Source organism: Pelobates fuscus, chromosome 7 (assembly GCF_036172605.1).
Source record: "Pelobates fuscus isolate aPelFus1 chromosome 7, aPelFus1.pri, whole genome shotgun sequence".
NCBI lineage: Eukaryota > Metazoa > Chordata > Amphibia > Anura > Pelobatidae > Pelobates > Pelobates fuscus.
The window spans coordinates 143,693,960-143,709,606 of NC_086323.1; the positions used below are offsets into that span (position 1 = coordinate 143,693,960).

Sequence of the window (15,647 nt, forward strand, 5' to 3'; positions counted from 1 at the left end):
CCCGGAGGGAGTAATGGTTATAGAGGGAGTAATGGGAACAGAGGAAGTGTTAGGGAAGACAGGTATATTCCAGCAGCGCAAAGGTCTCGCGATAGAGAAGGTAGGGACTTTGTAGGATTGGCTGACACGGTCATGGAGGACTATTGATACCGACCGGGCTCCATCCCCCTTGGTCGAGCGGAGCCTATGGTCGATGTATCAATAGGGGGGAAAAGGAGTGCGTTCATGATCGACACTGGTGCTGAACATTCAGTGGTGACTAATCTAGTTGCTCCTCCATCTGGAAGGACTATTACTGTGATAGGAGCAACTGGAAGAAGTGCTGAAAGACCGGTTCTTAAAAGTCGACTCTGTACATTGGGAGGCCACGTAGTAAAACACCAATTCCTTTATATGCCTGAATGTCCAGTCCAATTGCTGGGACGTGATATGCTATCCAAATTACAAGCGCAGATTACGTTCCTACCAGATGGAACAACATCTTTAAAGTTTAATGGACCTTCAGGTATTATGACTTTATCCGTACCAAAGGAAGAAGAGTGGCGACTTTATACAGTGTTGACTAGCCAAAACCCTAGGAGTGATGAGACATTATTTAACATACCAGGAGTTTGGGCAGAGAACAACCCACCAGGACTGGCCCGCAATATTCCACCTATAAAAATTGAACTAAAACTTGGGGTTTATCCAGTGAGCCTAAGACAATACCACATCCCACAGAAGGCTAAGAAGAACATCCAATCCTATCTGGATAAGTTCATACGGTATGGTATCCTAAAATTCTGTACTTCCCCCTGGAACACCCCATTGCTGCCTGTTCAAAAGCCCGGCACAGATGAGTATCGACCTGTGCAGGACTTAAGAGCAGTCAATGATGCGGTTGTTAGCATACATCCAGTTGTACCCAATCCATATAACCTGCTTGCTTTAATTCCGGGCGGGGCTACTTACTTCACAGTCTTAGATCTCAAAGATGCCTTCTTTTGCCTCCGAATTGCCGCAGAAAGTCAATGTATTTTCGCTTTCCAATGGGAGAACGCTGTAACGGGCTCAAAACGCCAAATGACTTGGACAAGACTGCCCCAAGGGTTTAAAAATTCACCTACCCTATTTGGTTCAGCCCTAAGTCAAGATCTATTGGATTTCGAGTCCATCCCAGGAGAGTGTGTATTGTTACAATATGTAGATGACTTGTTGATAGCAGCAGTTACAAAAGAAATCTGTCAGCAAGCAACGCACGATCTACTACACATTCTCTGGAAGGCAGGATACAAGGTGTCTAGAAAGAAGGCTCAGTTGTGTTTGCCAACTGTCAAGTATCTAGGATTCCATATCTCTGAAGGTCAAAGAATTATGGGGCCAGAGAGAAAAGAAGCTGTCTGCCAAATACCAATACCCAAGAATAGAAGACAAGTGCGAGAATTCTTGGGGGCAGCAGGCTTCTGTAGGATATGGATTCCCAGTTATGCGATACTAGCAAAACCTCTGTACGCAGCTATCAAAGGTACAGAGCACGACCCCTTCTTATGGACCCAAGAACAGCAAACGGCATTTGAAGATGTGAAGAAGGCTTTGATGAGTGCCCCAGCATTAGGTCTACCTGATCACACACGACCATTCTACTTATATGTACACGAGCAAAGAAGAATGGCTGTGGGAGTATTGACACAGTACTTGGGATCATGGCAAAGACCTGTTGCCTACATGTCTAAGCAACTGGATGCAGTGGCCAGCGGACTTCCACCTTGTCTAAGAGCCGTAGCTGCAGCCGCCCTGCTAGTAGCTGAAGCCGATAAACTCACTCTGGGTCAAGAACTTTATGTACGAGTCCCACATGCAGTACAGACGTTGTTGGATTACAAAGGAAATCATTGGTTTAGTAATAGCCGTATGACCAAGTATCAAGCAATGTTGTGTGAAAACCCAAGAGTGCATTTAGAGACTGTAAACACCTTAAATCCAGCTACCCTTTTGCCACAACCTACTGAAAGTCAACATGATTGTTTGGAAGTAATGGATGAAGTATTCTCAAGTAGACCAGATCTTCGTGATTTTCCCATCCAGAACCCCGATGTTCAATATTACACCGACGGCAGTAGTTATGTGAAAGAAGGGATCCGCTATGCAGGATATGCAGTGACAACAATAGACAAGGTGATAGAAGCTCGGCCACTGGCGAAAGGAACATCAGCACAAAAGGCAGAATTAATAGCACTAACACGAGCGTTACAATTGGCTGAAGGTTTAAGAGTAAATATCTATACGGACTCTAAGTATGCGTTTTTAACCACTCATGCCCACGGAGCTTTGTATAAAGAAAGAGGACTACTGAATTCAGAAGGCAAAGAAATCAAGTACGCAGCTGAAATCCTACAACTATTGGAAGCAGTGTGGGAGCCGAAAGAAGTCGGTATCATACATTGTCGAGCGCATCTGAGAGGAGATGGTGATGTAACCAAGGGAAATCGGATGGCAGATAGTGCAGCTAAGCGTGCTGCTGAATCAGGAAGACAGGAGTATGTAGGGCATATAGCTGCTCTTATACCAACTCCACTGTCCCAATGGACTCCAGTTTATACAGCTCAAGAAGAGGAGTGGTTAAAGACTGAACCGGGAAAGTATCTGGAGAACAAGTGGTATCAGCTAGAAGATGGAAGAATAGTTATACCAGCATCGCTAGCGGTAGAAATTGTCCAAAATTATCACAACGGGACACATTCTGGGAGAGACAGTACTGAAGAATCTCTTAGAAAACATTTCTACATACCAAGATTGTCCAACTTGACTCAGGCCATTGTACGCAGATGTGTAACGTGTGCTAAGAATAATGCAAGACAAGGACCAGTAAAGCCACCAGGAGTTCAGTTTATGGGGGGACTCCCCATGTCCGATCTACAAATAGACTTTACAGTGATGCCTAAATCGGGTGGACATCGTTACCTGCTGGTAATTGTGTGCACCTATTCAGGCTGGGTAGAAGCATGTCCTACTCGTACAGAGAAAGCAGGAGAAGTTGTGAGATTCCTGCTACGAGAAATAATACCCCGATATGGACTACCCTGTTCTATAGGATCGGACAATGGTCCAGCTTTTGTTCACCAGTGCCTACAACAACTGACTCATATGCTTGGTATAAAGTGGAGGCTTCATACTGCATATAGACCCCAGAGTTCTGGTAAGGTAGAGAGAATGAATAGAACTATAAAGAACCAGTTGGCTAAAATGTGTCAGGAAACCCAACTTAAGTGGAACGTTCTCTTACCCATAGCTTTATTGCGAATCCGCAGTACCCCTACCAGAAGGATGGGCCTCTCTCCTTTTGAAATCATGTATGGGCGACCACCTCCCGTACTTGGTAACTTAAGGGGGGACTTGAGTCAGTTGGGAGAAGGAATTACCCGGCAGCAGGTTGTAGAGTTGGGTAAGACTATGGAGGAGGTACAGAAATGGGTACAAGATAGATTACCTGTGAATATTTATCCCCCTGTTCATAGTTACCATCCAGGAGACCAAGTGTGGATTAAAGAGTGGAATACTGTACCGTTAGGGCCCAAGTGGAGAGGTCCTTATGTTGTTCTTTTGTCTACCCCTACAGCAATAAAAGTAGCAGAAGTGACTCCGTGGATACATCACTCCAGGGTTAAACCAGCAGCAGTCGATTCTTGGCAAGTTACAGCAGATCCAGAGAATCCCTGCAAGATCCGGTTAAAACGCACTACTCAGTCGGAGTAACGAGGAATTATTGTGGATTACAAATTTTATTGTTACAGGTGTGAGTGAGAAGGCCATAATAAAGCCTGTCCGCTTACCATCACATAGTGTATAAGCCAGGAAAGTCCCGAAGGGACACCTGTGAAGACGAGCAGAACTCCATTCCCTGCAGCCCTCACATCCTGGAAGCTGAGGTTCCATCGCACGGACGAAGACTGAGGATGACGGCGAAAGATGTGCTTTTGATAGTGTTTATTTATATGTGTTTTTATATTCAGGAAGGTAGAGGTACCGACACTCCTAGCTGTGAGGTATGCATTAAGACTACGAGAACAGGTAACCATATTTCCCAAACCCTAATTTGGCATTCACAATACGAATGTAAAGGAGATGTATCGAGATGTAGATACTTAAATATAGATTATAGTGTGTGCCATTTAGGAGTAGGAGAACCTAAGTGCTTCAGTCCGGAGTATCAGCCTCGTACAATTTGGTTGACTCTCAGGAATGGAGATCCTCAGGGGACCCTAATTAATAAAACGGTGTTAGAATCCGTACATTCTTCGGGTGTTCTGCTATTTGATGCGTGTAAAGCGATATCGAGTGGTAGAAAGCCGTGGAATGTATGTGGGGATCTTAGATGGGAGAGGACGTATGGGTCTAACGATAAATATATTTGTCCCAGTAGCAAAAATAAATATGTAAGTCCTAGATGCCCAAATAGAGATTATAACTTTTGCCCATATTGGTCTTGTGTGGGGTGGGCAACTTGGGGACAGACAGTAGACAAAGACATGATAGTGACTAAGTTGCCGACTAGCCCTTATTGTAAGTCTATGGAATGCAACCCAGTCCATATACTCATTAATAACCCCGACAAGTTCTTAGATAAGTATGGAAATTTATTTGGGTTTCAAATATACGGGACGGGTTTAGATCCTGGGACATTATTGTTTATAGGAATAGAGACTGATACGGTATCCTCCCAGACTCATCAAGTATACCATTCCTTTTACGAAGAGATGAGTCTAGATAATAAGATCCCCCATAATGCTAAAAACCTGTTCATCGATCTAGCTGAAAGTATTGCCGGTAGTCTTAATGTTACCAACTGCTATGTGTGTGGAGGTACTAACATGGGAGACCAATGGCCTTGGGAAGCAAAGGAGGTAATGTCCGGTTCTGAGGCAGTTGACCAATTAATATCTACACAAGCCGATTATCATATGAGTGTTAGAGGTAAATCTGAGTGGAGATTAAAGACCTCCATCATAGGTTATGTTTGCATAGCAAGGAAAGGAATAATGTATAATACTTCTGTAGGAGAATTAACTTGTATAGGGCAAAAAGCTTATGATGATGATACAAAGAATACAACTTGGTGGTCGGCTTCAAATGTCTCAGAACCATCTAACCCGTTTGCTAGATATGCCAATTTAAAGGATGTGTGGTTTGATCTATCCATCACATCTACCTGGAGAGCCCCAGCAAATTTGTACTGGATCTGTGGTAAGAAAGCCTATTCGGAGCTGCCACAGGACTGGGAAGGGGCATGTGTGTTGGGTATGCTCAAACCATCCTTCTTCTTGTTACCGATTGAAACAGGTGAGACTTTAGGTGTTAAAGTGTATGATGTGAATCATAGGAAGAAAAGGGGACCCATAGAGATAGGCGCCTGGGAAGATGATGAATGGCCTCCCCAGCGTATTATAGATTACTATGGGCCAGCCACGTGGGCTGAGGATGGTACCTTTGGTTACAGGACCCCTATTTATATGCTCAACCGCATTATAAGGTTACAGGCGGTGGTTGAGATTATCACTAATGAAACATCACAGGCGCTCAATCTTCTAGCGAAGCATAACACCAGGATGAGGACAGCAGTCTACCAAAATAGATTAGCCTTGGATTACCTTTTGGCAGTAGAGGGAGGTGTATGTGGGAAGTTTAACCTAAGTAATTGCTGTCTTCAAATAGATGACGAAGGGCAAGCAATAGCTGAGCTTACTAGCCATATGGTTAAACTAGCGCATGTGCCTACTCAGGTATGGAAAGGGTACAATCCAAGTAGTTGGTTTGGTAGCTGGTATGAGTGGTTTGGAGGGCTTAAGGCAGTGGTAGGTGGAGTCCTACTGATTTTACTGTTGTGTCTACTCCTACCGTGTCTTATACCCTTAGTAGTTAGGTCTGTGCAAAGCCTGATAGGAAGTATAGCAGAGAGGAAGGCTGCTGCACAGATAATGGCGATATATAAGTATAAGGCTCTAGATCAGGGAGAACCAATGCAAGAAGATGAATGTTGAAGATTCACATCATAAGATAAGTCTGGTCTGGTTCATGGTAACCTGAGGTATATGCAAACCAAGGTTAAGTGATGCCTCAAGTAATTGTGAAATATCAGAGGCATCAAAGGGGGGAATGTGATGTAATTCCAGTAAAATACAAGTTTAGCAGGCTAAGATTGCCACAAGGCATATGTATGTATATGTGTTTGTAGTATCAGTTGGTTAATTACACGTAGCTAAGATACTGTCATCACTGTACTGACCAGGTGCAGGAATGTAAGAACTGGAATTACGCGTCCCTCTCCTTTGTATCAGATGAGCCACGTGGTTAGACCGGATGGATGAGTTTAGACTCTATTCATTAAATAGGTTAAGGGTATGTGTGGGTGTAGTTAATTGTGGGAGGAGCTACAGTGCTATATAAGGAATGTACTCTATGTATTCAGTACTCAGACTTTGCTGTATTTTGGTGACGCTAGTCCCTCTGAGTCCCGATCGGTGATCCAATAAAGAATCTCTTCCTTCCTGAAGAAACCTGTGTCCATCTCTCTGTGCTTGGCTTCCGTCAGTTTCTCCGGTATCAATTCAGTGCCCAGATTACTACTATTACCACTAAATCAACCATTCTGAAGGAGATCAAAATATCCTTTTACAGGAACATTATAGTGTCAAGAATATAATCATGTATTCCTCACACTATAGTGTTTAACTATTTATGTCCCCAGCCCCACTTGCATTGCAATGGAAAGGTAATTTACTCACCTTTTTTCCCACGCAGTGCTGGTGTCGCTGCAGCTGGTTCCGCCTCCATGGCTGAGATCATCAGTTTTTATGATATCAGCCAATCCAAGGCTTTCCAATAGGATAGTATGGGAAAGCTATTGCGTACGCACGCCAAAACGCCACGCTGCTCCAATCAGCAACTTCTCATAGAGATGCATTGAATCAATGTGTCTCTATGGTGAACATTCAGCGCTTCCATGCAGAGCGTACGTGCTGCACACTATGCAGCACTGGACTAGAAAGCACCTCTAGTGGCTGTCTACGTTACTGCCTAAGAACACCTCTAGTGGCAGGCTCTCTGAAAAGGCAGTGTTTATAATGCTCAGCCTGCAAGGACAGGCTATAGACACCAGGACCACTACATTAACCCCTTAAGGACACATGATGGAAATATTCCGTCATGATTCCCTTTTATTCCAGAAGTTGTGTCCTTAAGGGGTTAAGCTGTATTGTTTCTGGTAATTGCACTGTGCCTTTACAATCATCTGCAGATTCTTTTTAAAAATCCAGTGGCTGGTAGTGGTATAACGAATGTTAACATGTAGAGTGCATGAAAGAGCACATAATAAATGTATTGCTTTTCTTCAACTATATCTGGGAGCATTGTGTGTGTGGATTCTATCGGATTGTGTGTCTTTAGGTTGCTCTCTCCTTGCATTTGAAAAATCACATTTTATCCCAAATCTCTCGTCTAAACATTACAGTATTCTCGTTGGACAAAGTGTAGCCAAGGAATGGAGCCAAAGGGCTCGGCGTGTTACATTAGTCTGGCTGGGAAACAGAGTCAAATGAGGTTTCTGCAGTAAATCACATTGCTAGTTTGGTTCTGCAGAATGTTTTATTTATGCTGGGCCTATTCACTCCTTTCAATGCAGTTTGTTCTATTTTTTTATCTGAAGGTGATTTCAATATAACTCACAGGAGACAGTATGTCTCCTATTTAATTGCCACAAATATAGTGTATTTTTTCCTGAACAAAAACATTGTAGTTCTGTAGTTCTGCTGTGATTTATACATAGTGCTTATAGGGAATTAATTTATAAATATTTATATATCTCTAGCATGTAAGCTCATTGAGCAGAGCCCTCAACCCCTCTACTCATGTGCGTCCATTTGTCTGGTTACAATTACGTGTCTGTTAGTCCACCCATTGTACAGCGTTACGGAATTTGCTGGTGCTATATGTATTATAAAATAATATATATATATATATATATATATATATATATATATATATATATATATATATATATATATATACACACACACTCACGTGAACATGCATAAATGGGGAGAAAGTGGGAGGGGGAATGGGGAGAAAGGGGGCACGTTTCGGGTCCAGACCCAGGATTAGGAGTCACTTCCCTAAACACAACGGATACTTAGAAGATTGTGTATAGTGCTGCAAATGGAGGCAAGAGACCTAGTTTCACACTTTTTTAAATCACGTATCTAATATTTATACATAATTCCTTTTCTGCCATTGCCTACCAGGCTCTAAAAAGCAATTTCTAACCGTGAGTGGGTGTTGAGCTAAAAATAAAAATGTCTAACACGATTTCATGATGGAGACGGCATTCACGTCACAGCTTAATGGGGGTAATAAAAGCCTCAGGTTGGCAAACTGACCAGCCAATGGGAAATGGGATTCCTACCCTGCTTACCATCTATTGGTTGCTCAATCAGTGTTCTAATTTAGAACATACACTGCTAGTACAGGCTCCATCAAATGTATACATGCTCCAGATATAAGCTGGGAAATACTGAGTTCAACAAGCTTTGGACATCATTTTTGAGAAAGTGTGGAAGAAATTGCTTGTTTGTAAATGGGCTGCACACGTATCCAGTTAAACATACCACAGCAATATAAAGCACTGTGTTTAGTCACAGACGCTGTCCAAACCAGTGATGTCTAATCGTGGTACTCCAGATGTTTTTGAATTACCTTTCCCATGATGCATAACCAGCCTGGAGGCTAGCTAATCATTACGAGAAATGGAATTTCAAAACATGGAGGCGCAGCAAAAGCAAAAAATAAAATTAAAATCTGAAAATATTTTTTCCCCCCAATATTAATAATTACTGTATTCCTTCTGCCTGTTCCAATTTACCACTAAAACCCTACACACAGACAACATAGAAATTACTGTTTTCTGTTATAGTCAGCAGAGATGTTCGTATTGATACAATTGCCACAAGTAATAGAACCGAGATTCCCAGAGCTCCACGTACAAGAAGGCACATAATATACTATCATTTCAGTGTGGTTTGTATCTAATACCTAGAATATTCGCTGTTTTAGGTAGCTGAAATGATACAGTGGCATCTAGTGGCAAAAATGATTCATTACACATTGGCTACATTAAATGATTGGAAATGTGGCTTATTGTGTTTTACAAAACCCCTTAAGGATGGAGACAGTTGTCCAACTTCTGAATCAAAACAAAACCTAGAATAAGGTTTGTTCCACTGTAAATTAAGGGTTTCTCTTTAAGTGCCCCAATGCATATTATATATTGGGGGGGGAGGGGGAGGGACAGCAAGTGCTTTCTTTTAATATCCTATGGGTAATAAAATGTTATAAATGGGAAAAATTGAAAGAAAATAATCACATCCAGTACAATTAAAGTAAAAACTAAAAATAGATAAATGTATCAGTCCTGACTTTTAAATGCCGCATAAATAATTTTTTGGTTGCAAACGCTAATTCAATACCAACCCCCACCCCTAATGCTATATCAATACTACCCCTAACCCTGTGCTTGCACTAACTCTAACTGTATTCCTACCCTAACCCTACCCTATCCCTAAAACAGCATTAAATCTTACCTTACCCTAAAACTAACTCCACACTGAGCCCAACCTTACACCTAACCATACCCCTGAACCAACACTTTTTCCTAAGAAAGCCTTCTGCTAATATCAGCACTCATTTAACATTGCTCATACCAAAACTTCAGGACGTGTCAATGTGTCCCAACCGTGTTAAAGCGCTGTATTGTTAGGACGTAATGACACTACGTTTTAAACTGGGAATAGTTGAAAACTGACAAGACCATTCCAAATTTTAGCTTAGACTAACCAGATCACAAAAATGATTCCTACTCTTTTTCAAACTTAGATTTTCCTCTCTTAAAATTTTCAATTCCCAGGTTAATTCTGAGAAAATCCAAATTTAGCGAAAAACCTTGATTGTTCATGGTCTTCCCTGATGTACTTTGTATCTCAATATGGATTGCCAACATTACACCTAAAAGTTAGTATAGGTGGGGACTAGACGTTTTCCCCCTAGTTTTTAAGAATGAAGAAAATGAAAAAAAATGTTTTTCTAAAAATCTATCGCCAATTGCTTCATATAAAACGTGTGCTCTTACAAAGTTAGATATGGTAAACTTTCTCGTAAATTATTTCCTGATTAAAAAACATAATTTGTGACTAAATGTATGACTTAAAATGTTATACTGATTAACCGATTATGTTTTTTTCCCCTGTCCTTTGCTTTCTCTTCACAGAGGATATAAAGAAAATTAAAAAGAAGGGGAGATCGTTACCCTATCCAAAGCAGGAATGTCTCTTAGCTGCCCACTACCCCTCATTGGTATCGTTAACCTAATCTTGTATTGCTGTCTTCTGCCACATTGCCTTGGCCCACCTCAGTTAGATTCTGGATCTGCATCTTGGCCTTGAAGATAAATCTTCCCTTTTCGAGACGGTGCCTGCGCTGTGATCAAACAAAGTCCCTTTAAAAAAAAGCAACCAGTGATTGCCAACTGAGCTCCTGCAAATCAACTGCAACCACGGATATACAAAAAAAAAAAAAAAAAAAAGGAAGCATTGCTATGAAACACATTTGCTTATCAAATGCATTTTTTTCCATCCCTTTCCTTGAAACATGGAACAGGCTGTAAAATGGCAAATCCTTTGCAATTTTGTAAAACATTTAACAGAAAAAAAGTATGATAAAAAATATGTTTTAAGTATTTATATCGCTGATTAAATCCTACCGCCTATCCTGAACTACCGCCCATAAAATAACGAGGATATTTCATTATAATGCTGGAAAATCAAAACTCTGCCAACTTTGTACATACGTGAATCCACCGTAGGTAGATGTTTGGATAAACTGATCACTCATTCAGATTTCGATACCTACTTTTTGTACAGAAACGTGTGGGGATATTTTTTTTCAGCAGGTACACTGAATTGTTTAATACTTATGTGTACACATCAGTCACAAAAAAAGAAAAATCATAATGGTATGAAAAAAAAAAAGAAACAAAAAAAACAAGACAAAAAGAGGGATTATGAATCATGTTACGTTGTCATCGTTGTCAGAATTTCTGACTGGTATGTGTTGTCTACTTTTTCTGTTGTGATGAGAGGTAAATGAGGGACAGTTAGAGTATACAATCTAAACACAAGACCAAATGCTTGTGGGTCCATAAACCCTTTCATTACTGGCTAAGGAGTAGGTTTGTTACTGAGAGAAAATTATGATTTTGGTTAAAGAGGAACCATCACTTTTCTGAAAATTACACCATTCAATAAAACATAAAAAAAAATCACAAAGTTTTTTTTTAAATGACGCTCCTTTTCCTTTTAAATGTATATCAAAGATTCAGCAAATTACATAACAATTCAGATTAGTCTAGGCACAACCAGGGCACACAATGCAAATAAGTAAAATAAAATTAAAACATTTGATTTCTCCTCTTCTCTGTGCTGGCTGTCAGGTGTGAAGAACCTAGCTTATAACAATTCACAGGATCTGTGGCACCTGATTTCAGGATAAAAAAAAAGAAGGAATTCTACATTTTTCACACCTCAAATATCTCTTTTATTAAATGCCCTTGAAAGTGATGGTTTCCCTTTAACCCCTTAAGGACACATGACATGTGTGACACGTCATGATTCCCTTTTATTCCAGAAGTTTGGTCCTTAAGGGGTTAAGTTCAAATTACTTTATTTTGGATTTTATGCACCGTCATAGTTTGATCTCATGTGTTACAATAATTATATTACATCTACAATGGTTTTCAAAGAAATATACCTTAAATACTGACATGTATTCACTAAACTGTGAATTGACCAGTAACTGTAAAATGTAAGCTAAAACAGCTGAATTAGCAAAAAAAATCTCCTACTTGACTAAATAGATATAATTGAAATAATATATCAAAATAAGTTTACATGGCAGAGGGGAAACGAACTTAAATGAAATACACTGTGTTGACTAGTTGAGTTGGGGATTTTTCTTGTTCATCTGCTTTTGCATAAATGTTTGAATTTGATGTACAATTAACCACAATCCTCTTTTTAGAGAGTGATCACCTTTTTCTTGAGCACTTATCTAATTTGTACGATTTATTATTTTTTAAACGGTCTTAACTGTCTATTTGTCTGCCAATATCTTTGACCAGAGGGAAGCAGTCTTAGATGTGAGCATCACCCCTTTAACCCTTTTACGAAGGGCTGCTTACACTGCTAATCAATGATCATTACCAGGGTTATTTAGAATTACTACTTGGCATGGATTTTCACTGGCCAATAGCTAGGGGGCAAGTGGTAAATTTGAGCCCTGTAGATATATTACTTTAATTACATTAGCAACGGTGGATGTCATGCAATCCGCACGTGTTTGACCCAGTGAATCTTTGACCATTATATTGACCGTTATTGTAAAAAAGATCTACCCTATTTAATTTTTTCCCCCCCAACAAAATGAGTAACTAACTCGCTCTCTGGAGTCTCTCTTCCACATCTCACGTGTCTGCTTATGCTTGTTCCTGTTTTATCCCCTTCACGTCTCTGATATTGTGCTATAAAACCGGTGCCAAATACCTTATCGAAGAAACAAGTACTGTATTTTTACTAGATATTGTCCTCCAAATCCTGTGCATTTCTGGTTATCCATGAATAGAGACGAGCGTGGTTACTTTCTAACCACTTACAAAAGACCACATGCTCCTGATTTATTGGGCCGCAAAAGCCATCAGAAACTCCTAGAAATTGAAATACAATAAAGGCCCATGGCTAGGAACATATGTTAAGTGTGAAAAATATGGCTGTAGGATTTTCTGTCCACTGTGATTTACCTATTAATTGTTAACAGGGGCCGGCTGGCAGCTTTGGGAATGGGGAAATCAATCCTATAGGACAATATCCAGTCATCGCAATCCCATGTATTTTCAATGTTAAACCACAAATATCCAGCAATGTATAAAGGGTCTCTGTAACCTAAACTGGGCCTACATAAAATATACATCAATAGAGAGTAAATTATAGCATTTCTAAATTATATTTAAGATTATCTTAGCAGAGCTGGAAGAAATATTTTTAAAACGTGATTGGTGATACCAAGTGACACCATATGCAAATGAATCAATAGAGTGTATAATAACTAATTTGCATATAGCACTGTAACATGATAGTCCACTACACACCAGTTAAGAATTGTACAGTAGAGCTATAAACTTGCACTATGGCTCATGCTTTATATGTTTATGTATATATGTGATTATATATTATTTATTGTTTTTACCATTGTTTAGGTGACAGAGTCCATTTAAAAGAGATACCCCATCTGTTGGAATAATGGGTATTTGTCTTGAAACTCGAATTCTGACGGATCTGCTGCAGGGCCTGACGGTTGAGTGTTTGGGACAGGGCTAAAACAGAGATTTGTTAAAGGTTCAACAGAGATTCAACATGACTATTGTATTTCAAGTAAACAGAATTACTCATTGTGAAACGCACTTCATGTTATTCACTGAACCAGCAGTTGTGCAGAATTTAACAAGGGGAAAACATTTTTAAGACCAAAATAACCAGGTTGAAAAAGGCTAATAACGTGTAATTCATCGTTAATTCTGCACAATTATCAGTTTAGTAAATGGATCCAACATGTGTCAGGGCAATAAATAACCAAATTCTGTCATATTTACAGTGACTATTTATTTAGAAATGAGTTTACCACAAAATATACCACAAAGATTTTACTCATTTCCAACTAGATCTGGCAGCTTAATTTGGCTTTGTCATCTTCTGGGGTCTCTGTATAATTTGCAAAGATCCCCGATGGTGACTTTGCTGCTAGGTGTCCAGTGGCCGCAGGGTGCAGAGGAAGATAGGTTTTACTTAACTGAAGCGGTCCCTCACAACCACCATTATCGGCTTCCTGCTGGTCTTCTTCAGCTTTGGCTCTTCATCTGCGAGGAGCCCGCCAAAGTAGAAACCTAAGGTCTATGGAGAAACCCGCAAGACCGCGGGGATCCTCCATGGATATTATCTCAATAGCAATGGCTGGGGAAAGTGACAAAACTTGACAAAGGTCAGCTCTGCCTTTTGACAAGTTTTGTGATGTGATGGAAAAATACATAAGGCAAATAACTACTTTGTCTAATGTAATTTATAAGAAAAAGATTGAAAAAGAAGAGTAGAACATATGAGGGAGGAGGAGAAGGTGGGTGTTGATTCAACATATAATGAGGAACATTCTAAGCACCAAGTGGTTATGGTGCCATGAGTCTTTGAATGTCATTCCCCAATTATTTGTGAAGCAGTTATTACCCAGAAGCATGTTAGAGGAAATACCATAAAATTGTGACATTTGTAACCCAACACTCCACACTCTCAGGCACTGCAGCAGTCCTCCAACAATAAAAGGTTCTGACAAATACCTCACGGTTCTAACGTCTTTATTGCTGGACACTTGTTCAAATGTGGAGATATCTTCTTCAAAAAGACAACACATGAGCTTAAAATATCTTCTGCTAGAGGACCTCATGAAAATCAAAAACAAATCAAAGACAAAGCTGCCAGTCAACATTCGATTCTTCAAATCAGCCCTAACCCCTATTTTGAGGTGTAAGATTGTAAAGTTTCACTGTGACTGACCGCTACATTCACAAAGGAGTGTTGTGGCAGGTTTTACTGCACTGATCATTACTGTATACCGCAAAGGTCCTTGGTGGCCAAAAACACTGATATGAGGCCTGCTTATGGAACAATTACCCCCAACACCAAGACCAGCCTGCTCCTGCATACTAACGCAAATTGTGGTTGTAAAATGGAGTGCTGCATCCCGCGCACACAAGCCAAATGAAATCGCTTCATCACACCCACAATTGTTGGCTTTTTTTTGCTGTATGACTGAAATGCTGGGGTTTTCTACAAATATTGGGTCAAAATACATTTCTTTTGTGTTAATCTGATGCAGCCAAGTTTCATTATTTACCGCTACCTTAACCTTAGAGTTTTTGCTTCCTACACATCATTGTATCAGTTCCAGAGTGAATGCTCAGTAGCCAATCAGAGCTGGGCACTATGTTGTACTCCGTAGAATACATACATTAGTAAGAAATGAACTCAATAGGATGTTTGTGATATTAGTTTTTCCATGTCAGGACAGGGTGACACCATGAACAAGCATCATACAATCCTTTCAAATCTATTTCAAACAGGAAAAAAAAGACTTAATTAAGAATGGATATGTAGGAAATTCTTTGCAGACTTTTCAGATTCACCCTCACACAGATTATTACCATATGACATTTTACATTGCTTGCAATAACTTGTCGGGAACTTACGTACATTATATTTAAAATTTTAGGTTGCTTAGAAAAAAAATATTTCAGTAATATTTTCTACATGACTATTTTGGACATGGTATTTGAATTTATTCCTGACAATTCATTCTTTTATTGAATAATGCTGAGGGTTTTCTTACAATTAGTTACCATTAGACATTTTTAGCACATATTTTAATAGGATCTGCCTATTTCAAAGATTTTTCTCTGTCGCCACCTTGTGGTCAATATTTAGTGCTACAACCTTGTCATGAACGTTGAAATAACCCTTTTAAACAGA

General features: G+C 39.9%; 1 protein-coding gene across 1 annotated transcript in view; it reads left to right on the forward strand.

Annotated features, from left to right (window-relative positions):
• LHFPL4 (LHFPL tetraspan subfamily member 4) overlaps positions 1–11,575 on the forward strand; it is a 112,246-nt gene extending 100,671 nt beyond the window's left edge. Inside the window, exon 4 of the mRNA XM_063426746.1 lies at positions 10,292–11,575. Within this exon, the coding sequence (XP_063282816.1) occupies positions 10,292–10,300 (9 nt within the window). The 3' untranslated portion in view covers positions 10,301–11,575. The remainder of the gene's footprint in view (positions 1–10,291) is intronic.
• The last annotated feature ends 4,072 nt before the right edge of the window (positions 11,576–15,647 follow it).